This window comes from Solanum dulcamara, chromosome 8, assembly GCF_947179165.1.
Source record: "Solanum dulcamara chromosome 8, daSolDulc1.2, whole genome shotgun sequence".
NCBI classification, from domain to species: Eukaryota; Viridiplantae; Streptophyta; class Magnoliopsida; order Solanales; family Solanaceae; genus Solanum; species Solanum dulcamara.
Genome location: NC_077244.1, coordinates 68,086,297 through 68,114,085, shown reverse-complemented (window position 1 = coordinate 68,114,085; position 27,789 = coordinate 68,086,297). Strand labels below are relative to the sequence as shown.

The 27,789-nt window shown below is 34.1% G+C and overlaps 3 protein-coding genes across 3 annotated transcripts; 2 read left to right on the top strand and 1 right to left on the bottom strand.

Annotated features, from left to right (window-relative positions):
* LOC129899900 (RING-H2 finger protein ATL3-like) lies at positions 1-1,815 on the bottom strand. The gene has a single exon (XM_055974899.1). It carries the CDS (start codon positions 1,114-1,116, stop codon positions 244-246), a length of 873 nt encoding a protein of 290 aa, XP_055830874.1. The 5' UTR covers positions 1,117-1,815; the 3' UTR covers positions 1-243.
* A 5,680-nt stretch (positions 1,816-7,495) lies between these two features.
* On the top strand, positions 7,496-11,154 carry LOC129900783 (O-fucosyltransferase 36-like). The gene is made up of 3 exons (XM_055975828.1): positions 7,496-8,849; positions 8,923-9,172; positions 10,819-11,154. The coding sequence occupies exons 1-3, from the start codon at positions 7,573-7,575 to the stop codon at positions 10,993-10,995; spliced, it is 1,704 nt and encodes a 567-aa protein (XP_055831803.1). The 5' UTR covers positions 7,496-7,572; the 3' UTR covers positions 10,996-11,154.
* A 5,100-nt stretch (positions 11,155-16,254) lies between these two features.
* On the top strand, positions 16,255-21,943 carry LOC129898706 (uncharacterized protein C23H3.12c). Its single transcript, XM_055973350.1, has 8 exons — positions 16,255-16,632; positions 16,720-16,784; positions 16,861-16,959; positions 18,040-18,087; positions 19,647-19,716; positions 19,866-19,937; positions 20,483-20,614; positions 21,237-21,943. The coding sequence occupies exons 1-8, from the start codon at positions 16,432-16,434 to the stop codon at positions 21,378-21,380; spliced, it is 831 nt and encodes a 276-aa protein (XP_055829325.1). The 5' UTR covers positions 16,255-16,431; the 3' UTR covers positions 21,381-21,943.
* Positions 21,944-27,789: the final 5,846 nt, after the last annotated feature.

Sequence of the window (27,789 nt, the reverse complement as noted above, 5' to 3'; positions counted from 1 at the left end):
TTTGCCTAACTAATGTAACCAATATTGGTTTGATTATTTCTGCAACAAAAAATGCATGATATTTTTCAACAAAATACTCTACTGGAAGAGAAGACAGATTGTTTCATTCTCAATCAAAAAGCCCACTACATTGTTGTTTATACTTGTACAATATATATTCACTAGCAGTTTGGCCGGAATCATTTTTGACCAATTCATATCCCACTCAACCCGTCCGTTTGACAATGGAAAGTGTCAAAAACCTCATCTGTCTCCTTGTTCTACATCTACAATTCTTGGACTAGAAGGATTAACCCTCCTATCCCGACTCAAGAGCCTTTTCAAAGACCTCAATCTTGTCGGCATTGGAGATTTATCTTCTTCTTCTACTACTTCATTAATCTGCCTTGGAATATCAATTACCAATGAAACCAACGACAACGAAGACGATGATGGTGCTAGTGCTGGTTGTGGTGGTGGACAAGGTGACTGAGAAGAATTAGTACCTTGTAAAGAATCCTCCAAATTACTTGGACCCATTGTGCTCACTTGAGTCTCATTTCCCCAAAACAAGACATTAGTTGGGAAATTTGGTACCTCTATTGAATTAGCCGCTAAATCCTCTTCTTCTACTGTTGATGATTCTTGTGACATGACTGGGTTTCGACAAAGTGGGCAAGTAGAATGAGATTGAAACCACATATCAATGCAATCGACATGAAAACCATGATTGCATTTAGGCAAAATTCTTGCCATTTCACCATCACACACATCGCATAGACAAACAGCACATTCCAATCCATCTTTGAATTCTTCAGAATTGAATAAAACTACGGGAATTGTTTTAAGAAGAAAAGGGTCAAGTCCCCTTTTGAGAACAGATGTAACATTAACTTCTTCATGACCTGGAGAAAAGTCGAAGCGGCGGAGGCGGAGGCGCCGCTGCCGTGTGGTGGGGTTGGGGTTGTTGTCTGCTTGCCGGCGTTGGTTCCAGAACCATTTTGAGTAAAGGTGGAGAAAGAAAACCAACATCACTACAAGAAAGAGAACTATGACTGCCACCACTAGTATTTTCCCAGTCAGCTCAATCATACTTGGATCGTCTAGTTTACCATTGATTTGCGAAGCATCTGCCATTTTTAGAAAACTGAGCTAATCCAGAAAGTTGAATGTCAATTCTGGATTACCAAATCCTTAGGAATTTTTAAGAACGTCTTTACCAGACAAGATGAAAGTTCATCTACTCTACCAGCTGAGCTATTAATATTCTTCCTTTTGTTGGATCTGCAGACTTTGAAAAATTGTTCAAATTAACAAAAAGGAATAAAGGAAGATTTTTGAGATTCAAATAGGATGTGTCACAGAAAGCAAAATCTTCTCAAGGGGAAAACCCAACAAAATAAAGTGTCAGAGTTTTGGGATTCAGGAAAAAAACCCAGAAATGAAAAGAAAAAAAAAGAGTAGAAAGGAAAAAGATGAAGATGGAAATTTATTGATGTGTAGTTGAGGTGGGAATAAAGATAGTGGTATGTATGTATAGAAGTTGAGGTTTGAAGAAGACAAAAAATTGGTCTAATTTGGAAAGGAAGAAAAAGTGTAGAAGAAGAAGAAAGAGTTGAAGAAATTGACAGACAAGGAGGAAAAAAAAGTCACTCAGTAGTCACTGTGGCTGCTACGGCGTATTAAACGACGAATAACATTTCAAACTTCAAACAAATAGACTCCGGCCAGGAATGGATATGGTACCATATGATTTTACACCAACAAATTGATAATCATAGTTATTTTATTTTAATAACTATAATTTTTTTTATTAATCAATTACACAAATTAAAAAGCATCCCCCCAAAAAACACAACATACTAACATCTTACACGTTTCAATTTGATATGATAATTCGATACTATCATATCATGTTCATCCCTAACTCAGATCATGATTGTGAACCTCTCTTCTTTTTTTCTCCTTCTATCTATTTTAAAATTCCGACTAATTTAAAGGAAAATTGATCTTTATCAAAAATATATATTAATATTTAATTTTGAGATTTTTAATTAAAAATAAAAAAATATTTACATACCAAATACATAATATCAAACGTTAGGTTTGAAAGTTTAACGACTTACAACAACCATCAACTAAAAGAGAAATAGTGTCCAAATTTCTGTTTCAAGTTAATGAAATGTGGGTGCCTGAATGGATCGTTTGGTTACTGGATTACGAAAATAATTTTCATATCAAATTTGATATTTTTATATTTCAACTTTAGTTGCACACTTTTACTTGAACTTGAGGAATGAATAGTGAGGTTGAATAAGAGAAAATGATTTTTTAAAAAACTTTACACGTAAAATAAAGATCTTTTATAACAAAAACATATAAACTAAAAATAAATTTATAAATGACTATAGAATATGAGTTTTTTTATTGTATATAATCTCAAAGAATAAAAAAAAAAAAGTAATTGTATTATTTTAAGAAAGACATGATACATAAACATGCTCCTTAATTTGATTTCATCTAATATTTATGTTCTTTAAATTTATGTGTATACAAGTAAATATTTAAATTTAAATAAAATTAAATAAGTAAATACATACATCCTATATAACATAATATAAATCAGTTCAAATGTAAGTTCGACTGCTATTATATAATATGTAATTATATTTCAAGTAGAAATATTGACTCTTTTTTATTTAGAAAAGAAATTCCAGTTACATGAGCCTCATAAATTCCTTGCTCCAAAATGTCAGAGATCAGTTTGAACATGTTTTTGACGAAAGAGAGAAGTGAATGTACTATTTTATCCAACTTCAAAAATTAATTTACAAATTCTTGTGACCTCTTTTAATTAACTCTGATGCTGACTTAACTCACAACATAATACATTTCTGTTGAGAGCTATTCTTGTTCTAGGAGAGAGGAGATTGACATTTCTTTGTCGAAAAATTTCACGATATAAATAGATTAAATTTTTTATGTTATATATTTATCGATTCTTATATTGAAAATTTTGATTTAGCGCCGAACTAAGTCCAAACGTAATGTGTGGCATGATGTTTGGAGGGGGAAGAAAGTCAAAAAGAAATCCTTGTCCATCCCCAGACTTCTGTTTTTTAATATGATTTATTTTCCACCTAATGTATAGTTATGGACAACATGATGATGTTTAATTGTTTATTAATACTATTTAATCATTTTTCCTTCCTAACTCCCAACCCACTCATTTTCCCTAGCCAACTCCTATTTCTATCTTAGGCTTAATTTCTCCTCATGTTGTATGGACCTTTTCCTTTACTCTCTTACCTCTTCTTCAATAAGTTTAGGAAAAGGCATTCTCATCATGTCCATGAATAAATTATCTACATTCGAGTTTGATAAGTCCCATTGAAGAGTCTTCCTGACAAAAGAGACTACTATCTTACCTTTTCTTCAATAAATTTAGGAAAAGGCATTCTCATTATGTCCATGAATTAAATATCTATTGGAGTTTGATAAGTCTCAGAAGAGTAAAGTGTTTTCTGACAAAAGAGACTTCATATTCAAGGAGACTTGAACCTAAGACCTCAAGATAAGGATGAAGGAGTACTTATCACTCTACCATAACCCTTATTGGTAGAGACCTCAAGTTTGTTGCTTTCTTTCGTGGGCAGGATTGAAACTAGTATATTGTTAAGATTAGAAAAGTAGATTATTGAGTTGTGAGTAAATTATTTAAATATATTATATTTTTTAAATATAAATATAAAGGCACTGCAAAAATTACTGAGTTTTGTCTCGTCGAATGGTCTCGTGTGTGCTTAATAACTCGAGATAGATCTATGAATTAAAATTTATAAATTACTTATTTGAAGTTACCATATGATATTTACTAGTGTATGTGTATGTGTGTGTGTGGTGTGTGTATTAAGGTATGTGAAAATATTATTTGGAAAATCTACACAAAATAGACCCTTTAAACAAATTATTTATCACCCCATACCTCATCCCAAAATAATTTCTTTTGGTACCCATTCGGCCCAAACTAATACCTCTATACCCCCTTTAATTATTTTTAAATTCGCGCGTTGGCGCTATGCTGAGTTAATCCCCACCCTAAATGATACCGATAGGATATCAATATACCAATGGAGTATCATAGAGGATTAAGCTCACTCCTATATTATATCGATATGGTATCAACATACCGATAGAGTATCACAAAGAACATATTTACTAATTAATTTAATAAATAAGATTGTGATTTTATTAATTTTCTCTTAATTATTTTATTTTTATTTCTTAAAAAAGAGCTCAATCTTATATGATACCGATAAGGTATCAATATATTGCTATGGTATCGTTGAGGATTTTAAAAGTGCCTCATTAAGAATTTTCAATATCATGATAATATACGAATATATTGTGGTAGTATCATTCATGTAATACCGAATGACTTAGGAAAACCTTTATGATACCATCGCAATACACACACACACACACACATATATATATATATATATATATATATATATGTGTGTGTGTGTATGTATGATGGTATCATTCAACATTTCTATGAAACGATCCTTAATGATACCATGTCAATATATGGTGGTTTCATGGATATATAACTGAAGGATTGAAATAGACATCAATGATACCATAACTGTATATAGATATACTATTGTGGTATCATTAGGGATTAAAGCAACCTCAATGATACCATGTCAGTATATTGATACTGCGACGGTATCTTGATCGCGATTCTCATGCTTTGGAGGTATGAATTGTAAAGAGGTATTTGTCTGTAATTATTTTATTTTTATGGGCATGAACTTAATTTTCCCATATTATTACGTTCACGTAAATTCTAAAATAAACATAAGCCCTGATCCAATTCTTGGCCGCCCAACATAATTAGGCACAAAATTCAGTAGATTTTAATGTTTGATCTGGCTAGCCAGCACTAATTTCAAACAATTTGTAACTAAAATTATAATTTTGATAAGATTAAACTTGAGAGATTTTTAATTAAAGTTACGATTTTATGAAGGTTGTGGATTTCCTAATGTTAATCCCTTGTTACAAATATTGAAGATAAAGAGTGCACATATAATTCAAAGGAGGATAATTATGCCTGCACTTTGGTCCGTGTTTGAAGTGAAAAGATAAAATTCAAAGACAAATATACATGAAAATTGGCTAAATTGTAGTTAATGTGTGACAAGTTCACTTGAATTTTGCTTCGAATTTTAATAGTTTAATGCTCAAACTCTCTTTAAATAAGCTTAAATTTAAAAACTTAAGTTTCATATATTTTAAAAATTAAAGATTAAATTTCTATCATCAATTTGTCAACTTATTTGACAAACTCATTTGCAATCAGGATGATTTGCCATTATTTTTCAAGATCCATTTAATTTAACTCACTTTTTATATTTGAAATTGACGAACTATTTTTTTAAAAGGAAATCTCATAATTAGCTAAGAGAAAAAGTTTAATTAGCCTACAAAGTTACAATTAGCCTAATTACGCTCTATAACTTTGCTTCAAGTATTTTTGTTTGTATATTTTGTGTGCATTTAATTATTTATACAATTTGACTTTTAATTTTTTTTGAGAAAAATGGGCGATAATTTTAGTTGTGAAAAAGGAAAACAATCCCATAAATCACGGAATTATATCTCATTAGAATTTCTTACCAAATATGACTTCTACCAAACAAGAAAAAATAAATTTAACTTCCTAATTAAACATGTCAAAAAAATGACTTAACAAATAAGAAGTGATATGTATAATTTGTATAATGAGCTACTTCCGGAGGTATAATTCTGTTGGTAGACTATTCTGTATAAATATAATTCTGTTGGTAGACTTTCTGGATATGAGCCAGAAGATTATAAATTTTGTATGTGTATCAAAATATACAAATAAGTATACAATTTGTTGGATTGGAAACTAGATTCGAAACATACAAATAATTATCAAAATATACAAATAATAAGTGGACAATTTGAGTATGAGTCGAAAGATTATAAAATTTATAAATATATAAAAATAAGTATATAATTTATTGAATTGAATACCAGATTCAATTACAAATAAGTATCGAAATATACATATAAGTATACAATCAAGGTAGCAATATATAATTTCGAAATTATACAAATATGAATACAACTGTAGAACTAGAAATGGCTGTAAATATCAAAAATTCGTTTGAAGTTATACAAACATAACCATCAGAACTTTAAAATTTATACAAGTTACTTCAATTCCTTCCTCATCTTTTTATTCTTATCTTTGAAACTAAAAGCATGCACATGTTGTTGCATTTTCACTAGGTCATTCCGGTATTTCGATCTAATTTCTTGTTGATTACTCGAGATTTAGCAAGAGATCCTGCACTTTATTGAAAATCTTGAGTTAGACCCAAAGAAAAAGATGGGAAATCATCCAATTTTTTTGGATGCGTTTGTATACCTTGAGTGATTTTCTTGGAGGAGTTTGTTAATCCATGATTTTGATTGTATATAAAGAAATTAGTGTGAATACAAAATACAAATAAATAAATAAGATTAAAACTACAATTAAAAAAAATAAAGATAAAATTTAAAAGCACAATGATTATCAATAAAATTATGTTTCTTCATATTTTATTTGTGATTGTAATTTATTTTCCCATCACTTTAACATTATTGCAAACAAGTGTGAAATTGAATAAAAATATTTAGGCAATAATTTGGTCAAAAATTCTCATAGTATTACTTAATGGGTCAAAACATTTTTTTCCTAATAAATATATTATTTGTTTTCTTTTTTAAATATATTATTTGTTTTCTTTTTAAACACATTTTATTTCTAATAAGAATATTATTTTTAATTCTTATTATTTTTAAAGAACTTATTCGTATTTTTTTCTTTTAAAATCATTTTACCTAATAAATAAGTAGGAGATGGTCTTTTTTTTCTTAATCTCATTTACTAGTTAAAATAGAATAACTATATGTATATTTGTAACTTATAATATAAGTTATATATATATATAAAAAAAACTTATATCATAGTAACCCCATCATTAATTTCATTTTGATAATGATTACAAAATTCTAACAAAATAAAAACATTTATATTTGTTAATTTTTTTTTCAAATTGAAATAGAATAAACATTTACTAATAAAAGAATAAGAAAATAATATTAAAAAATAATATTTTTATCTTAAAAAAAGTATTTTTGATTCTTTAAATAACAATATTTTTAGACCAAACTATTAATAACACATTTTTATGAACTTTCTATAGCATTTTTGACTGTGTAACTAAATTAAATGACACTACAATATTTGGTTCTGAAGTTTGATTTTTAATGGAGTATTAATTGCATGAACCAAACACCTCCTCCTAGCTTTCCGAATCACGAAGATGCATGTTGTTCACTTTACACTTGGACCCCTAACTACACACACGTTGCTCCGACTCGCTGCTCTTATTCTCCGATCACATTCCGGCAGTCTCAATTCCATCGGAAAGTTGCTGCAAGTGTTAGATACACACTTCGCACTGTTGAAAATTCTCAGAAATTGCCAATGCACATTGATTTCCTGTCAAGATGATGGAGAGAGATCCCTCTGACGAAGAAGAGGATCAAGAGAACCTGATCGCGCAAAGAGAACGCGGAAACAACCTTGCCGAATCTCCTGTGCGTACGGCATTTCAAATTGACGACGTCGAAACCGTGAATAGTCGCCGCTTCAATTTCAGCTTCAGTAAGTGGTACTATTTCTTAGTAATTATTGTTCCAGTCTTCATGATCATCCTTTACTTCAGCACCGACGTTGATAGCCTATTCGGAACCGGAGTTATGAATGCTAATTACGATGACTCCGTCAATCGCATGCGAGAGTCCGAATTGCGGGCTCTGTATCTGCTTAGACAGCAACAACTGGGGCTCTTCAAGCTGTTGAACAGCACATTGATTGATAATTCCTTGAACGCTACTGCCGCCAACACTAGTAATTTTGTTTCAAAGCCCTCATTTTCTTCTGTGTTGTCTGAAGAATTGAAATTGGATTTGCTCAGTCAAATTTCACTGAATAAGCAAATTGAGAAAGCACTCTTGTCGTCTCATCAATTAGGTAACTTGTTAAATGCATCGGATAATGCTACTGATCCTAGTCTCGATAATTATGGTGATTTGCAAAGGTGTAGGAAGATGGATTATAGATTGTCTGACAGGAGAACTATTGAGTGGAAACCGAGGCCGGATAAATTTCTGTTTGCAATATGTGCTTCGGGGCAAATGTCAAACCATTTAATTTGTTTGGAAAAGCATATGTTTTTTGCTGCTCTGCTTAACCGCATTTTGATCATTCCTAGCTCAAGAGTAGATTATGAATTTCGTCGTGTGTTAGATATTGATCATATCAACAAATGCTTGGGGAGAAAAGTGGTTGTGGCTTTTGAGGAATTTGCAATAAGTCAAAAGGGTCATATGCACATAGATAAGTTCATTTGTTATTTCTCTCAGCCACAGCCATGTTTTCTGGATGAAGAGCATGTTAAGAAGTTGAAGTCATTAGGTGTTTCTATGAATAAGATCGAAGCTGCTTGGGATGAGGATGTCAAGAACCCGAAGCCAAGGACTGTCCAAGACATTATGACAAAGTTTTCTTTGGATGATGATGTTATTGCAATTGGTGATGTATTTTTTGCCAATGTGGAAAAGAAATGGGTAATGCAACCTGGTGGGCCCATTTCGCACAAATGCAAGACACTCATTGAACCAAGTCGTCTTATATTGCTCACTGCCCAGCGTTTCATCCAAACATTCTTGGGAGAGAACTTTATTGCTCTTCATTTTCGCAGACATGGTTTCTTAAAGTTCTGGTATGTTTGTTTCTCATCTAAGTGATTTATTGTAACATAGTTCCTTGCCTGACTTTACTTATCTATTTGATAGCAATGCCAAAAAAACTAGTTGCTTCTATCCTGTTCCTCAAGCTGCGGATTGTATTAATCGTGTGGTTGAAAGGGCCACTGCCCCAGTAATTTATCTTTCCACAGATGCTGCAGAAAGTGAAACTGGTATACTTCAGTCACTTGTTGTTGTCAATGGCAAAACTGTGCCACTTGTTAAAAGGCCTGCTCAGAATTCAGCTGAGAAATGGGATGCTTTATTGTACAGACATGGCCTCGAAGGAGATCGTCAGGTAAGATAGAGTCTAGCCCTGGAAATACATTTAGTAGATATTCATGCAGAAGACTGATACTAGTTTATGTATCAATTGCCGGAGCAAACCATTTGGTCACTTTAGTACTTGAACTTCTTTGCACTATTAATCTGACCCAGCTTTCTCTTAATCTTAGTTTATCAAGTAGCAAATTGACTTATTGGAATCGAACTTGGTCTTGATTGAAGTTAAATAGAACATCCTATTAAACCTAGGGAAGGGTTCAGCGAGTCTGATCTAATTTACTTAGTCTGCTTTCAGCCTAAAATTGGAAAAGAAATTGATCAACTCCACATCGTAATTGCTTTGGCTTCAACTTTAGACAGATTGACTTAGCTTCAGTGTTTGTTAAGTTTTTGCTAAAACCAAGCAGGTAAAAGTAAGTTTCAAGAAAACCATCCTCTAATCAATAGAAAAATGAGAGTAGACCCGATCTGTTTCTTTAGATTCCGTTGATTTGCTAGTCATCCTACCCTTCTCATTGTAATGGTTGCTTCCTTAGTTCACTGTCCATGGAAGGTTACCTAACTCCCTCTTCCCCTGTTCAACATTCCTTGGATCCTACGGCAGTTCCAAGTATGTTTTACCTTACGGATTGTTGGCGGTTGAACTCGAAAAGGGGTTTGTTGTGAAACTTTCCTTGGGCAAATCCTACATTGTAATGGGAGAAAAAAGTTAGGGTCATATAAGGGCGAGTTAATGATTCAACTATCAAGGTGTCTTTTGGGTCAAAGTCTAAGGGGACAAAATTGTGAGGCCCAAGCCTTGAGGCGGCAAGGGATCGGGCTAAATCTGACAATGCTTTGACAGTGGAGATTAGGCCATGACAGGTTGTATCAGAGCCAGCTGGCTGTTACACACCTCCTTTGCTGTGAAATTTGTCGTGCGAATTGGACTTGCTGTGGAACTTGCCTTAGGCAAATCTCAGATTAGAATTGGAGGAAAGAGTTAGGAGTCATATAAGGACGGAAAGAGTTAGGAGTCATATAAGGACGACTTTAGGATTCAGCTGTTGAGATGACTTTTGAGTTAAAATGCAAAGGGACAGAATAGCGACGCCCAAAAGCCTTGAGATTGGCCAGAGAGGTCAGGACAAAGCAGACAATACCTTGACAATGGGTCTGGGCTATGAAAAAAAACGTCATATATCCAAGATGCCTCATGTTTCTTCTAACAATTGTGTTGTCCATAAATTGTATGTGTAAATGTTACTTCTTTTGTGTCAATTTGTTTGTTTTAGTTTGATTCGACATGAAGTTTAAGAAAATAAATAAGACTTTTGAATCATATGATCTTAAACTAAAGATGGACAAAAATGTCCTTTGAATCTTTGGTTTTAAATATGTCATGTAGGATGTTGAGTGTAAAGAGTTGCTAAAAATATAGAAAAGTGATATTCGTTTTGGAACATACTAAAGAAGAAAGTAAGACAAACAAAATCAAACGGAGAGAGTAAGAAAATTTATTTGCAAAAGAGAAGGGCCATTTAGCTTTGTTCATAGAACATTGTTCAGCAAATATTGTTGTAAAGATTAATAGAGGGTGACAAGCAATTAGGACATAATGTTTTTGCTTTTCTTGATTTTGCTTCCCTTATTTACAATCTGTTTTTTCCCTTCACGAAGGTGGAAGCTATGCTGGACAAGACCATTTGTGCTATGTCTGACGTGTTTATTGGATCAATGGGCTCTACTTTCACGGAAGATATTTTACGGCTTAGGAAGGACTGGGGATCAGCATCCCTTTGTGATGAGTATTTATGCCAGGATGAAGTTCCCAATTTCATTGCAGACGATGAATGAACCTGATTAATTATTGAGATTTTCTTGTTATCGGGCAACACATTCTGCTACTGAAACTGGAAGATTTAGGAGCCCTTCCTAACAAGTTACCATTGCCTGAGTTGATTGCCCTACTTATTCTAAAAATGTTAGAATAGACTATCAGTCAATATCAATTATGAGTCCGTTTGGATGAGCTTAAAAAAAGTAACTTTTATGTACGAAGTGCTTTAAGAACTTTGAAGTGCTGAAAGTTATTTTTATAAATAAGCAGTTGAGTGTTTGGATAAAAGTGCTTATGTCGAAGAAATGGGGAAAATAATGTGAATTTTAGGGTTAAAAAGGAATAAAAAGGATAGTTTGGAAATTTAGTTAAAATATAAGAAATATAAAAGTAATTTTCATGGTAAAAAAAATGGCTTTAAGCACTTAAAAAAAAAATTAAGAATTCTAACTTTTTATTTTTGGCTAATTTTAAAAAATTTATGGCTTAAAGTTAGCATTAGACAAACACCACAATAAGCTTAAAAGGACTTATAAGTTGGTTTGACTAACTTATTAGTCCATCCAAACGGGCTCTATGTCATTGCCATCTTGATTGATTTCTCATTTTTCGGATCTGATTGTAACAATGGAGAAGTAGGAAGACTTTGGCGATTCATAATAGAAGGGGGTATCTAGAATATCTATGTCCCAGGACGGACATAAAAGACAGAATGATTTAGTTTGATCTTATGCATTTGCAGTTTACCAGTGTACAGATTCCATATACTTTAACATCACCTCACCTGTTCAATCCTTAAAATATTTAACCAAGTTCTTTTCACATCTGTTATGTGAAGATTTCTTATGCCTCAAAATGAAAATCTCTATTAAAAACAAGTTTGTATGTAAATCTAAATTGAAGTATTCCCAAATTTAGAAAGAAATTGTTATTTTCAAAACGAACTATAAAAGAAAACTAAAGTCACATAAACGAGAACTGCTGTAGTACTTATTACTAGTTAGTCCTTTAAGATTTACTATTAGGTTAGAAATTATACTACATATTTACCAAAGATTTTACTCATCTCAACAAAGTTCACAATAAATAATCCTAATTTTTATCTTTATTTTTACAAATTTTAGCATGAATGTATGTACATCACGAGTATATACCGGAGATGACTACAAATAATTAACGCTAGCCAGGTAAAATTTCTTTTAAAGATCCATTATGTATAGTTTAATTTCTTACCTAATGTTAGGTCCTCCGAGGGTGGCGCCAAATTCTTAGGGGTCGTTTAGTTAGGTAATGTGAAAGAAAGTAAAAAAAAAAAACAAAGTAAGGAAGAAAAAGTAAAAGTTAGGCAACAACTTTTGAACAATTGTTGTCAGCCTTTCCTTACGCGTTTTGATTGAAACACAAAACGCGTAAAAATCTTTTACACATTTTGTTTCTCCTATAAAGTGAGGTCCTCTTCCCTCATTTAATTTATCCCATAAGAAAAGAAAAAGTAAGAATACAAAGAGAGTTATATACAAAGATAAATATTGTAGTCTTGAGTGTGCTCTTTAGTGAGTTGTTCCTTTTACAAGAGAGGAGTGTTAATTGTTGTTTTCTCTTTGTATTTGAGAGCAGTGTACTCTCATATTTTAATAGTAAAATTCTTTTACCCCGTGGTTTTCCCCCTCTATTTGTTTGAGGGGTTTTCACGTAAAATTCTCGTGTCCAATTTATTTTCATCATTTATTATCATATCAAACTTTAGTTGTGGTGCTTCCTCCCCCAACAGTGGTATCAGAGCCCCCGGTTATTCTGTCTATTTTATGCGAAGGTACTATTCGTGAATAGTTAATTCGGTGAAAAGTACTATTCACGTGAACAGTAAATTTCGTTAGCGGTACAGTTTGTCACGATTGTTCGCAAAAATATTCAGAAATGATCTAGAAGGGTGTGAAGCAAATAACAATGTTGAGTACAACAAAGTTTGACGTTGAGAAATTCAATGAGACTAATTTCTCATTGTGGAAAATGAAAATAAGAGCGATGTTGAGAAAAGAGAATTGCTTAGCTGCAATTAAAGGCAGACCCACTGACTTCACTGATGATAGCAAGTGGAATGACATAGACAGCAATGCAGTTGTTAATCTACACTTGGCACTAGCTGATCAAGTGCTGTCTAGTGTGGCTGAAAAACGAATGGCGAAGAAAGTATGAGATACTCTTACGGGATTGTATGAGACCAAATTTTTGCATAATAAAATCTTCTTAAAAAGAAGATTGTATACTCTTCGAATGACAGAGTCCACGTCGGTTACTGAACACGTCAATACTTTGGATACTCTGTTTTTGCAACTTACAACAATGAGTTGCAAAATAGAGGGGACTGAACATGCGAAGCTTCTACTTCAAAGTCTATCTGACTCGTATGATCAACTCATCATCAACCTGACAAATAATACAGACAGTCTAGTTTTTAATGAAATTACAGTCGCTGTCTTAGAAGAAGAAAATCGGCGCAAAAATAAAGAAGATAGACAAGCAAGTTCGCAGCAAACTGAAGCTTTAATGATAGTGAGAGGATGACCAACGGAACGTGGCCCCAGTGGGAGTCACAATCATGGTAGATCTCAATCAAGAAGTAAGAAGAATATCAAGTTTTACAACTGTGGCAAGAAAGGTCACTTCAAGAAAGATTGTCGGTTCAAGAAGAAAAGTGAACACCCTGAGTCATCAAATGCTCAAGAGAACGTTGCAAGTACCTCGAATGATGAAAATATTTTATGTAGTAAAGCAATATCAAATAATGAAGGCAAAAAATATTTCACTGATATCTGGATCATGGACACAGGAGCAACATGGCATATGACTTCCCAAAGAGAATGGTTCCATCAATATAATCCTATCTCAGGAGGGTCTGTGTTCATGGAAGACGATCATGCTTTGAATGTTATTGGTATTGGGTCCATCAAAATAAAAATGTATGATAGCACGATACGCACTATCCAGGAGGTACAACATGTAAAAGACTCGAGGAAGAATCTATTGTTTTTGAAAAAATTATATGATAATGGATGTTCATATAAGACTCATGGTGGAGTCATGAAAATATCCAAAGGAGCGCTTGTAGTGATGAAAGTAGAAAAACTTGTTGCAAATCTATATATGCGTACAAGTGAAACACACCAAGAAGGAGAAGCGTCAATCGCATCAGCAAGTTCGTTTGAAGAATCAACGGTGATATGGCATCGTAAACTTGGTCATATGTCGGAACGAGGTTTGAAGATTCTTGCCAAGCAAAAGCTTCTTCTAGGGCTCAAAAATGTTTCACTATCCTTTTGTGAGCATTGTGTTACCGGTAAGCAAAATAGACTGAAGTTTAGCAGTTCATCTGCTAAAAGCAAGAAAATATTAGATCTGATCCATTCTGATGTCTGATAAGCACCGGTGGAGTCCCTAGGAGGAGCAAAATATTTCGTGTCATTTATCGATAATTACTCTAGGAGAAGTTGGGTGTATCCAATAAGATATTTTCTTTGGTGGTTCGACTCACAACAATTCGAGTGGTCCTGACGATGTGTGCTACATTTGTCTTGTACTTGAGCAGTTAGATGTCAAAACTGTATTTCTTCATAGAGAACTTGAAGAAGAAATTTACATACTCCAACTAGAAGGTTTTGTAGAATAGGGAAAAACGAACTTGGTTTGACGGTTGAACAAATCTCTATATGGTCTCAAACAGGCGCCGATGTGTTGGTATAAGATATTTGATTCCTTCATTATAATCCTTGGATACAACAGACATAGTTCAGATCCTTGTGTTTATTACAAGTGATTTGGTGATGACGATTTTATTATTTTGCTGTTGTATGTTGATGACATATTGGTAGCAGGCCCCAACAAAGATCGTCTCACAAATTTAAAGGCACAGTTGGTTAGGGAGTTTGAAATGAAGGACTTGGGACAAACAAACAAGATTCTAGGGATGCAAATTCACCGAGACAGAAATAATAGGAAGATTTGACTTTCTCAAAAGAACTACTTAAAAAAAATCTTGAGACGCTTCAAGATGCAAGACTGTAAGTCAATTTCTACTCCACTTTTTATTAATTTCAAGTTATTCTCAAGTATGAGTCCTAGCAATGAAGCAGAGGGGATGGAGATGTCTCGAGTACTGTATGTATCAGTGGGAAGTTTAATGTTCGTCATGGTATGTACAAGATCTGACATTGCACAAGCAGTGAGAGTGGTTAGTCGATACATGGCTAATCCTGGTAGAGAGCATTGGAATATTGTTAAGAGGATCCTGAGATATATCAAGGGTACCTCAGATGTTGCAATGTGTTATGGAGGATCAGACTTTACTGTTAGAGGTTATGTTGATTCAGATTATGCAGGTGATCTTGATAAAAGCAAGTCCACCACAGGTTATGTGTTTACTCTTGCTGGAGGAGCTGTAAGCTGGGTTTCAAAATGCAATCTATCGTGGCTACATCTACGACGGAAGCAGAATATGTAGCAGCTACACAAATTAGCAAAGAGGCAATATGGTTGCAGATGTTACTGGAGGAGCTTGGGCACAAACAATAGAATGTTGCTCTGTTTTGTAACAGTCAGAGCACTTTGCATCTTGCAAAGAATCCAACATTTCATTCAAGGACAAAACACATACGAGTTCAATATCACTTTGTTCGTGAGAAGGTGGAAAAAGGCAGTGTGGATATTCAGAAAATTCACACTAATGACAACCTAGCAGATAAGTTTACAAAGTCGATCAACAGTAATAAGTTCATATGGTGTCGATCTTCTATTGGCCTAGCAGAAACGTAACATTGCAGTAATTGAGTAGAAATGATAGTGTGAAGACTTAATTGATTCTCAATTAAATCTTCAAATGGGAGAATGAAAGAAAGTCAAAAAAAAAGGTTGCTAAGAAAAGTAAAAAAAAAACAAAGTAAGGAAGAAAAAGTAAAAGTTAGGTAGCAACTTTTGAACAATTGTTGTCAGCCTTTCCTTACGCGTATTGATTGAAATTATATTAATTACTATAGCACATAAATAACATTTAAGAACTCAAAAATTAATCGAATCATATCAAAATATTAATTAGAAAAACAATACCACTGAAATTTTAAAAAATATATTTTAATTATACATCATAGAGTAATCAAAAAATTATTTTTTTTAAATAACCGACCAAATCTTCTCATGAACTAAATGATCCCTTAGGTCTAGCCGCGTAGCCAAAGGCCTGTTTCTGGTGAGTGGTCTGGGCGGCCGCTGCTTGCTTCATTTATCTCAGCTTCACTTTTGGTGTGTGCTCCATTTAGTGTTCATTTCATTTCTCCAAAAACCGTTATAAACTTGCCAGTTTTTTCAGCTCCTTATTACTCACTGCCTTTGTTTCCTCAGAAGATAAATCAATCGAACAATCTTCCTTCATTTTTGTTGTAAATCGTGCATTGAAACGAATCATGAAGGCTAGATTAGTAGTTTTTCCAATCAGGGGAAGGAATTGGTGTTTCAGCCGATCGATCGAGTCATCGCAATCTGAAGCTCACTCTTCTAATACTCCTTCTACATTGAAAGACCTCTGGAACAAGATTTCCTCCAAATCTACTCATAATTCCTCCGGCTCGAATCTCGAAGTCGTCGTTGATTTCGCCTCCGATAAGGTTTTCCTCTTCACCTTTTTTTTTGGCTGAATTTACATTGTAATATGAGGTAATGGAATCGTTGTTATGTTTGTTATTATCGCTCAGATGAATAAAGCTTGGACTAATTTGGAAAAAGCGCCTGCAGGAAGTTTAAAGAACAAACTTCACGGGTAATCTCTAGTTTTTCTTGGAGTACAACGCTGTAGGCGAAGATACTGAAACTAAATAGACAATTGGTGATGTTAGGCTAGGGTTGTGGCTTCTTTCTCGTGTTAAGCCTTCGGAGATCTTTTTGAAATCCATTCCTAAGGAGGTAACGCGTGTCGACATCACCTATCCCTCAAGGTATGGACCCCCACTCTCTCTCCCCTTTTGTCTTTTAGTCAGTGTATAAGAATAGTACTGAATATGGTGCATTACTAATGTCGGGATTAGTTATGGCGGAATTATTTCTTATCCACTACTTGGTTTGGAGTATTAAGGGCAGTTTGGTCTTTAACCTTGCCTATCCATGTACTAATAGCTCTTGTGTTGCAAATACCATGGATTGCTATGTAGTATTAGTTATACACTGTGTAATACTGAATAGAATGTATGACTAATACACATAGGCTGAAAATGCTACCAAACAAAGGATTAGATAAATACATCCTATCAAACAACCCCTTACATCATTGGAGCTTGATATATGCTGTGCAGGATTGTTTCTGTGTAATGCAAGTGTTCCTTTTAGTCGTACACAAATCTGAATGATTATAGATCCTATTTTATGAACTAAAGAGTGCAAAAAAAGGGCGTTGATACATGATTTTAAACAAATGTTTGATGGAGATCCAACTTTTTTTGAAAAATTTATCAGAGAGATAATTTTAATTCATTTTAGCTTTACATGAGCAAGTAAACTTAACAGTTTAATCGTCAGGGTTGATCAGCAGAAAATGAAAATGGTAGTATTCATCAGTAATGAGGATCAAAGACTTGCTTTTAGAGTAAAGTCATATAGTCAGATGAAAGTAATCTTATTCCCAAGTTCTCATGACATGTCATGGCTTTGTAGAGTCAGAGTTACTTAGAGAAAAGATGGCTTCATGTGCTTTTGCTGAATAAAATTGGAAACAATTAATTTTGCTTCAATATCTCTGTTTGCACTCTGATAAGTTGATGTCAGGGTGCACTTTTTATCCAGGAGAAAAGCTTTTTAAAAAGATTAAATTTCTATCCACATTCAAAATATCTTTTACATTTTTTATCCATAGGGTTGCTTGAATTTCTTCAGTTTATGTACCATGTTATACCTTGTTGTCTCTGAGTGTACATGTGATTAAACGAAAAGGAAGGGGAAAGTCACATTAGATGAGCACCTCTACCTTTAGATTCTATGTTATTCATCTGTTTGCACCAATCTTGTCTTTTCTTTCTGCACAGTTTAAATGGGCGGCTTGTTCGGCGGAGGCTACGTCATATTGCCTCGAGGTAGGGTATAAAATGCTTATTTTCCTTGTTGCTTTTTGCGCCTTCCTTGCACAAAGTCATTTATTGTTTTTTTTTCCTTTTCCAAAACATCATATTTTCCCTTTCTCATGAGGTCTTGTAGTTCAATCTCCTTCGGTTCCGCTATAGTCGCCAAAAATAGACTATTTCTCCTGCTCTCTTTCGTGATATTTCTTACACCACTCAATAAAAGCTTCTATTTTTATTTAGGATAGCTTATATTTTAAAACTAAGGCATGTATCACTCGTTTCTGGAATTCTTGTTTCGGCAGGCATTTATCCCATGTAACAGAATATTTACCATTGTTTTCTACCATTTATAATTACTGTCTTGAGAAGCTAATAAGCTATGAACAGTAAGATCATCTGTCCACTTAGAAAAGAAAACAACGTTAATCCTCCTATTCCAATTTATCTGATCCACTTTGCACTTTGGGTGTTCCCAAATGTTTGACACACTTAATAGTTAATACTAATAATGCTACTCCTTACCTCTCTTAACAAAATCCAAGAAGTCAACTTGAACTTTGATAATACGATTGGCTAACTTTGTTATTAATACTTCAATATAATTTTCCTACTTTGATTTCTATATTATTTTTACTTTTCAACTTTTTTTTTTGAGAATTCTTCCTAGATGCTTTGCTCTGTGTCACCACTGCCAATAATTAACAATTTAGTCTGATCTTCCATTTTGTGATCCTTTTTCTGAATGTTTTAACCAGGAAGCAATTCTTTTAGCCTATTCTGTTTACTCGTACATTTTCCTATAAGTCACCTTTCTTTCTATGTGGTTTCTGCACTACTGCAACTTTTCTAGTAAATATTCACTGCAGAAAAAACCAGATGCTTGAAAGTCAGCCAAAGAGTTAATATCCTGACCACACTTGGTTAGGATTTAAAATCTCTTTCTGCTGTGGAGGAACATATTCTGATTAAGGTTAGAGTTTTGTGCATTCATAATCTACTAGACCAAATGAAGATGGTTATAAAATAATGCATGATAATTTCATTCCGGTGGCCAGGCAAAAGCATTTACCGTTGTCAGATGGTTAAAAAGTGCTTTTAGGCACTTCCTTTCATCTCAGATTTTGACATGAACAATAATGTGAGCAGATTCATCCTCCTGCCAGCAAACACGTGTAGCTCTTATTTTATTGTGTGAATCTGGATTCAGTATCTCAAAATAGATCCTGAAGCTTATCTCACTGTTTGAGATACTAATCCTTGACAATGCATTTTATTTTGCAGAAAAGAACTTCCTTGTGTTGCTGGGCCATGAATATCTTAAATGACTATATGTTTTCTTAATGACTATATCATTGGCTTGAATCTAATTGAAGTTATGTCAAGGGACAATGGAACAAATCCTTTTAACATCGACCAAGTCACCCAGTCAACTTTTCTCTTTCTGAACCCTGAATTAGTATTTGCTATTTTAAGGATGATAGTTTCCTATGGTGTTTGGTGTTGTAATCTAACATAATTCAAAAACTCTTTCCTTCTATATATTTCATATTAATGTATGATTTTATTACCAGGGGGACTATCATCCACAGGAAGTACTTGTATGGATCAGCTACATTGCTTCCACTGACATCATTTTTCATGGTATTGATACACTATTTATGAAATGTCTAGTCTTTTATTTAGTTTTTCTCTTTCTGATCATATTGAGATGTACCTTTTTCTTACTTGTACCTCTGATTTATAGTGTTGTGATTCTCGTGCTTTTCTCAATTTATTTTCATGTCATGCAGGTGCTACCCTTGCCTAATATACCTTTCTTTTGGGTCTTATTTCGGACATACTCTCACTGGAGAGCTCTTCAGGTGAAAAATATTTTGAACTGATTAAAATGTTGAGAATTGCCCCATGCCTACTATAGTGAAAAGATGTAAATAGTTCCTCTTTGTTGTAGCAAAACTAGACATATATTCACGTGCATGCTCATATACTGGGATCACATTTATAGAGTCCATGTGATTCCATTTCATTGCACAACTCTCTTTGTATAGTCACATTTCTTCCCCATCCTTTCACTCTTTCAAATCATTTAGCCCTGAAGTTTAATTTGTTCTATATGAACAACTATGCTCTCAGTTCCAATTAAGTGGGGGTCGGCTATATGATCCTCATAGACCATGTTATTCCCCATTAAATTTATCCCTGGCCAATATTGTACAAAATAAAAATAAGTCTGAAAGGTACTAGAAGTTTAATGTGTGCCCCCTAAAATTCGATATGTGCTTACACCTTACAGACAGTCTTATTATTGATTTTTGTATTTACTATGTTGCTTCGGTATTTTATCTTCTCTTCGTAAGAGCTCCTTCTGTTTAGGTTGCTAATTACCTTTACGTATTTGGATCTTCAGGGAAGTGAAAATCTTCTTCGATTAGTTACAAACAGCTCCTATCAACAGGAGTCAGATAAAGGTACAACAGACAAGAGTACAAATATAAAAGATGACCCTCAGAGAACGAACAACTGCTTTAGTCCCCCATGGGTAGGATATCACTTGGAACTTAGCTGAGACATTTATTAAAATTTTCTTGTATCCCTTTGTTTCTGCTTCCTTTCTGCAGGTGGATGCATACATCATTAATCTTTTGTACATCATATTCTAATTTGTCCGTCTTTATGGAATCATTTAACTCGGACAATTACCAAAAAAATTCTCGTCTTCCTTTCTTTGCTCCTTCCTTTTCAGCAGTTTTTCTTTAGTCGCTCTCTTGTTGGATATAATGGTAATATGATTGTCCTTGAGTCTTGCACGATACCTTTATTTAGATAGATGCATGTTTAAAAAAAATTGGCAGATCCATGCATCATTTTTCTGCTTCATCAAATTAGGAGTGTTTCAGCCACACACTTTCACTCTTAAAACCTGATCTTACTTTCAATCTAGGTATCTCTTTATGCCACTTCCTCTCTCTCTCGTTCAATTATTGAGTTGTTCTAATCTGTGACACTTATCCTTCTATACTTGCTTCCATGTTTGCAAAGCATGTTATTGATGGATCATTTTGTAGCTAATGGTTGGAGTCATTGGTTTGTTTATGCTGCTTTTGGAAGTTGCCTGTGTAATCAATATTAATTGCAGTTCTTGTACTCGGTGGTATTCACAGGTATTATTGCCATCAGAAGACCTTCAAAAGCTTATTCGATCTGGAGAATCTAATGATGGTTTGAGTGAGCCGACCATATCTGATATCTGCCAGAGATTTAACTTGAACACAATGGATGTTATTAAGTACAAACACTCACTGTAGCTGACTTTTCCCAAGTGCTGCAAGTCATTCCATATCAATCTGGAAAGAACAGGTCATGAGAATTTGAGCAGCTTCTCTGACTCTATAAGACTATGGGGAACCAAGAAATTCATCTTAATCTTCGCAATTACTACAGGAGTACACAACAAAATGTTTTTTCTCCTGTATTTTCATTGAATGCTGGGAAGCTGCCCTGGTTCAATAAATTCTGCCTCTATATACATTTGTTCCCTTGTGACATGTCTTGGAATCGACAAGACAAAAATGACAAACATTAGGACAATATCTCCATCCACTGTCACTAACATACATGTTACCTATAGGTTTCTTTGATTCAGTCTGCAATAATATCTTCCTAGAATTATAGCTTACTGTAGTAAACTAGAAAGCTATAACTCTTCATTTTGTTTTAGTGGTTGTCAAGAGGCTTAGTTTCAAAATTGTGGATTCGTATAAACCGAAACTGTATTAGAGCGTTTAGGCTCTTGATTCTGAATGTTGGATGTAATTGATAGTTTTTAAGTTCAGACTTCAGATGTGCATTAAACCATACCAAATGTGAATGCTTGAGCATCTGTTAAACCTGCCTCATAAGATGTCTTAATATGAACAAGTCGGGGTTTTCGCATTTTGCCTTACCCCATATTGCGACAATCCAGTCAGCACCACAGCCATCCTTGTTTCCAGTTTCCTCCTTTCATCCCCCAAACAATTGATGCGTATTTGGTTGATCCGATAGGGTATATAAACTCGGTGTAACTACGGTTGCAAAAATCTTCTTGAAGAAGTTGAAAGAGATGGCAATATCAATCAATTTATGAGCTAATAAAACATAAGAACATAGTTTTGAAGAGAGGAATAAGTTGATGCATATGGTTCAAAACTAGTCCAGTGTTATTCCCAATTTCCAAATAAAAAACTGGAAAGAGGGAGGTTCAGTAAAATAATTAAAATCACAAGACATGCACTACAAGTTGAATTTCAACCAAGTACAACCACTTCTCTTCATAACAACTATCAATCAAGTTTTTTCCTTGAAATCAAATTTCATGTTATATTGGATTACATGTTCTTTATAACAACATTTTGCTATAGCAGCCAACAAATATCAGGACAAACAATGTCGTTCTTGTTGTAAAATAGACTAGATTAATAATTCAGAAGAAGAAAATTAGAACAAAATAGATTAAGAAAAATAAGAGAAAGTAATGTTCATATTTCTGTATCTTATTTCACCTCTTCATTTGCATAGAATATGCACATTTTATAGTCATGAATAAGTGTCAATTTGTTGCCTAACTTGCTCAACTATCCAAATGGGTGGACTCCACTTGGATAGATACATCCATACATAACACTCCCCCTTGAATGTCCATGTATAATGTGTCTCCTTAGTAATTTTATAAGAGATAATATACATAGTTATTTCCAATATCCATAGATGTTGTGCCTCGTTAAAACCTTACTAGAAAAAAACCCAGTGAGAAAAGCCTAATAAAGGAAAAAGAGTACACAGATCTGGTAATACGTCTTGATTGCTGCCTCATTAAAAACCTTGCCAGGAAAACCCAGTGGGACAAAAACCGTGGTTAAGGGAAAAAGAGTGCAGCGCGTATTTTACTCCCCTGATGAAAACTTCATTTGATATTTTGGAGACGGCGCATTCCAAGCTTATGCCTTAGTTTCTCAAAAGTTGATGTTGATAATGCCTTTGTGAATAAATCTGCAAGATTATCACTTGAACGAACTTGTTGTACATCAATTTCACCATTCTTCTGAAGATCATGTGTGAAGAATAATTTTGGTGAAATGTGTTTCGTTTTGTCTCCTTTTATGAAGCCACCTTTCAATTGAGCTATGCACGCGACATTGTCTTCGAATATAATTGTGGGTATTTTAACATTATTTTCCAGACCACATCTTTCTTTGATGAACTGTATCATCGATCTCAACCACACACATTCTCTACTTGCTTCATGAATTGTTATTATTTCAGCATGATTTGAAGAAGTAGCAACAATGGACTATTTTGTAGATCGCCATGATATAGCAGTCCCTCCGTGTGTAAACAGATAACCTGTCTGAGATCGAGCTTTTATGTGGGTCTGATAAATAACTTGCATCTGCATAACCAATAAGGTCTGCGCAACCTTTGTTAGTATAAAACAAACCCATATCAATAGTACCCTTCAGGTATCGCAAAATATGTTTGATACCGTTCCAATGCCTTCGCGTTGGAGATGAACTATACCTTGCTAGCAAATTGATAGAAAATGTTATATCAGGCCTAGTTGCGTTAGCAAGGTACATAAGTGCGCCAATAACACTGAAATATGGTACTTCAAGACCAAGAATTTCTTCATCCTCTTCTGGAGGTCGAAACTGATCCTTTTCCACTTCAAGTGATCGAACAACCATTGAAGTACTTAATGGATGTGCTTTGTCCATGTAAATCTTTTTAAGATTTTCTCAGTGTAGGCAGATTGATGGACAAAAACTCTGTCTGCTAAATGTTCAATTTGCTAACCTAGACAAAGTTTTGTCTTTCCAAAGTCTTTCATTTCAAATTCTTTCTTTAGATATTCAATTGCCTTTTGGACCTCTTCAGGGGTTCCAATGAGATTTATGTCATCAACATAAATGGCGAGTATAACAAACTCCGATTCCGTTTTCTTAATAAAAACACATGGACAAATAACATCATTAATATAGCCTTTATTTATTAAGTACTCACTTAGGCGATTATACCACATGCGCCCTGATTGTTTCAGACCATATAATGATCTTTGTAATTTTATTGAGTATACTTCCCGAGACTTTTTACATGCTTCAGGCAATTTTAATCCTTCTGGGATTTTCATGTAAATTTCATTATCAAGTGAACCATAAAGGTAAGCTGTAACCACATCCATTAGGTGTATTTCAAGATTTTTATGTATAGCTAAACTGATGAGATATCGAAATGTTATTCCATCCATAACCGGTGAATATGTTTCTTCATAGTTGACTCTGGTCTTTGAGAGAATCCTTGTGCAACAAGGCGTGCCTTATATCTTACAATTTCATTTCTCTCATTTCGTTTTCTAACAAAAACCCATTTATAACCAATTGGTTTTACACCTTCAGGGGTTTGGACTACAGGTCCAAAAATCTCACGTTTAGCAAGTGAGTCTAATTCTGATTGAATTGCCTTTTGCTATTCTGGCCAATCACATCTACGTCGACAATCTTCGACGGATTTAGGTTCAAGACTTTCACTATCTTGCATGATGTTAATTGCAACATTATATGCAAAAACATTATCCACCGTAATTTTTTGATCGATCTAAATTTATCTTATCACCGGTAGAACTTATTGAAAGTTCTTCATTCACTTGAGTCTCGGGTTCACTAATTTCTTCAAGAATATCAGGATTACTCAAACCTTGACCTTTTTCAGGAAGTTCGTGTATAGTATCATCTTTATTATTTTTTACGCTTCTTTTTCTAGGATTTTTATCCTTTGAACCCAACGGTTTACCACGCTTCTGGCGTGTTTGGAATTCAGAAACTATGATACTTGTAGATGGTCCTTTTGGGACATCAATTCGGATAGGTACATTCACTGCAGGGATATGTGACTTAGTTATCCGTTTCAAATCAGTAAATGCATCTGGTATTTGATTTGCTATTTTCTGTAAGTGGATGATCTTCTGGACCTCCTGCTCACATGTGCGGGTGCGTGGATCAAAATGTGATAGTGATGAAACTTTCCACGCAATTTCTTTTTCTTTTTCGGGTTCCTTTTTCTCTCTCCCTAATGGCAGGAAAATTGTTTCATCAAACCGACAATCTGCAAATCGAGTAGTGAATAAGTCTCCAGTCAACGGTTCAAGGTATCTAATTATGGAGGGTGAGTCAAACCCGACATATATGCCCAACCTTCGTTGAGGGCCCATTTTTGTACGTTGTGATGGTGCTACAAGCACGTATATCGTACAACCAAAAATTCTTAAATGGGCTATATTTGGTTCATGACCAAATACTAATTATGACGGAGAGTATTTATTATAATGTGTCGGTCTTAGACGTACAAGTGCTGCTGCATGTAAAATAGCATGACCCCAAACAGTAATTGACAATTTTGTTTTCATTAGTAGAGGTCTTGCTATCAATTGCATGCGCTTTATAAATGACTCTGCAAGGCTATTTTGAGTATGAACATGAGCAACACGATGTTCAATTTTTTATCCCAATTGATAAGCAATAATCATTAAATGCTTGGGATGTAAATTCTCCAGCATTATCAAGGCGAATGGACTTAATTGGATAATCTGGAATTGCGCTCTCAATCTTATTATTTGTGCTAACAACTTCGCAAACGCCAGGTTGCGAGATGATAACAGGCACACATGAGACCATCTAGATGATGCATCTATTAGGACCATAAAATATCTAAACAATTCACTAGGTGGATGAATAGGTCCACATATATCTCCATGTATACGCTCTAAAAAGCCAAGAGATTCGATGCCAACCTTCAGGGTCGATGGTCTGGCAATTAATTTGCCTTGATAACAAGCAGCACATGAAAATTCATCATTTGTAAGAATCTTCTGGTTCTTTAACGGATGTCCAGTTGAATTTTCAAGAATTCGTCTCATCATTATTGATCCAGGATGACCTATTCGATCATGCCATAGCACAAATATATTTGGATCAGTAAACTTCTGGTTTACGATCATATGTGCTTCAATTGCACTAATTTTTGCATAATATAGGCCAGATGACAGAGTTGGTAATTTTTCCAAAATATATTTCTGGCATGAGACAGTCTTGGTTATACTAAGATATTCAATATTTATTTCATTTAGTGTCTCAACATGATATCCATTTCTGCGGATATCTTTAAAACTTAACAAGTTTCTTGGGGATTTAGAATAAAATAGTGCATCTTCTATAACAATTTTTGTTCCCTTAGACAGAATTATAGTAGCTCTTCCGGAGCCTTCTATCATTTTTGAATTATCATAAATTGTAGTAACATTAGCTTTTCTTCTAAGTAAACTGGAAAAATATTTCTCATCTTTAAATATAGCATGGGTTGTTCCACTATCAATTACACAAATATCCTCGTGATTTATTATTGATCCAAATAAGATTTGAGGCATTTCCATATTTTCTTCACAAAGAAAGAAAGTCAATATTATAATTAGTACATAATTTATTATACAAAATTTTATTTTATTACATGGATCTAGAAAAATACAAACATAATATTTAATACATACAACAATAAAGAGAATTGTTTAAATATTATCGGGCTTATCAACATTCATATTTACTTCTGGAAAATTAAAGAAATCAGCTACATCCAGATGCATGGGCTCAATATTGTCCTCAGAGATAAAATTTGTCTCTGGATTATTTTCTGCCCTCTTTAACGATGTCTGATATAGCTGAACCAGACGTTTTGACGACCGGAAAATCCGCGACCAGTGCCCAACACCTCCACATCTATGACATATTGTTTTTGAATTATTCTTTGGTAAAGCTTTTGGCTTTTTACCCTGCCTTTTATATTGCTGATTATTTCTCGGTGTCAGCCGAGCATCATGATTAAAATTTCTTCTTTGACTACGACCACGACCACGACCACGACCACGACTGGGGCCATGGCCTCTTTCTCGTTGGTTAGAATTTGTCTGATTCACTTCAGGGAGTGGCAAAGAACCAACGGGCCGACTATCATGATTTTTCATTAATAATTCATTATGGCGTTCAGCAATAAGTAAGTGAGATAATGATTCCGAATATTTTGTAAAGCCTTTTTCGCGATATTGCTGCAGGAGCATATTCGCGGGTGGAAATGTGGAGTATGTTTTTTCAAGTTTATCTTGTTTCGTGATTTCATCTCCGCATAAAGTTAACTGAGCTATAATTCTAAATAAAGCAGAATTATATTCAGTTATATTTTTAAAGTCCATTAGTCTCAGATTTAACCAGTCATGACGTGCTTGTGGAAGCATGACCAACTTCAGGTGGTCATACCTTTCTTTTAAATTTTTCCACAATTTCAAGGGATCTTTTAATGTAAGATATTATAATTTAAGACTCTCGTCAAGATGGTGGCGGAGGAAAATCATAGCTTTTGCACGGTCTTAACTAGATGCCGTGTTATCATCTTTGATGGTGTCTGCCAAACCCATCGATTCAAGATGAATTTCGGCATCTAGTGCCATGAGGAGTAGTCTTTTCTAGAAATATCAAGAGCAGTAAATTCAATTTTGGAAATATTTGCCATTTTATAAAAATAAAATTAAATAAAACTCTTACCACTTTTGTTACCTTGAAAAATTAGCCGGAGCCTCGTGCTGATAACGTGTTATAAAATAGACTAGATTAATAATTCAGAAGAAGAAAATTAGAA

What these genes read in the sequence shown, in the direction of transcription:
- LOC129898706 (XM_055973350.1), top strand. Translation starts at nt 16,432, where the DNA reads ATGAAGGCTAGATTAGTAGTTTTTCCAATCAGGGGAAGGAATTGGTGT. An exon ending in CACTGACATCATTTTTCATG is followed by an intron (nt 19,717 to 19,865) that starts GTATTGATACAC and finishes CATGTCATGCAG; the next exon opens with GTGCTACCCTTGCCTAATAT. An exon ending in ACTGCTTTAGTCCCCCATGG is followed by an intron (nt 20,615 to 21,236) that starts GTAGGATATCAC and finishes TGGTATTCACAG; the next exon opens with GTATTATTGCCATCAGAAGA.
- LOC129899900 (XM_055974899.1), bottom strand. Translation starts at nt 1,116, where the DNA reads ATGGCAGATGCTTCGCAAATCAATGGTAAACTAGACGATCCAAGTATG.
- LOC129900783 (XM_055975828.1), top strand. Translation starts at nt 7,573, where the DNA reads ATGATGGAGAGAGATCCCTCTGACGAAGAAGAGGATCAAGAGAACCTG. An exon ending in CATGGTTTCTTAAAGTTCTG is followed by an intron (nt 8,850 to 8,922) that starts GTATGTTTGTTT and finishes TCTATTTGATAG; the next exon opens with CAATGCCAAAAAAACTAGTT. An exon ending in GCCTCGAAGGAGATCGTCAG is followed by an intron (nt 9,173 to 10,818) that starts GTAAGATAGAGT and finishes CCCTTCACGAAG; the next exon opens with GTGGAAGCTATGCTGGACAA.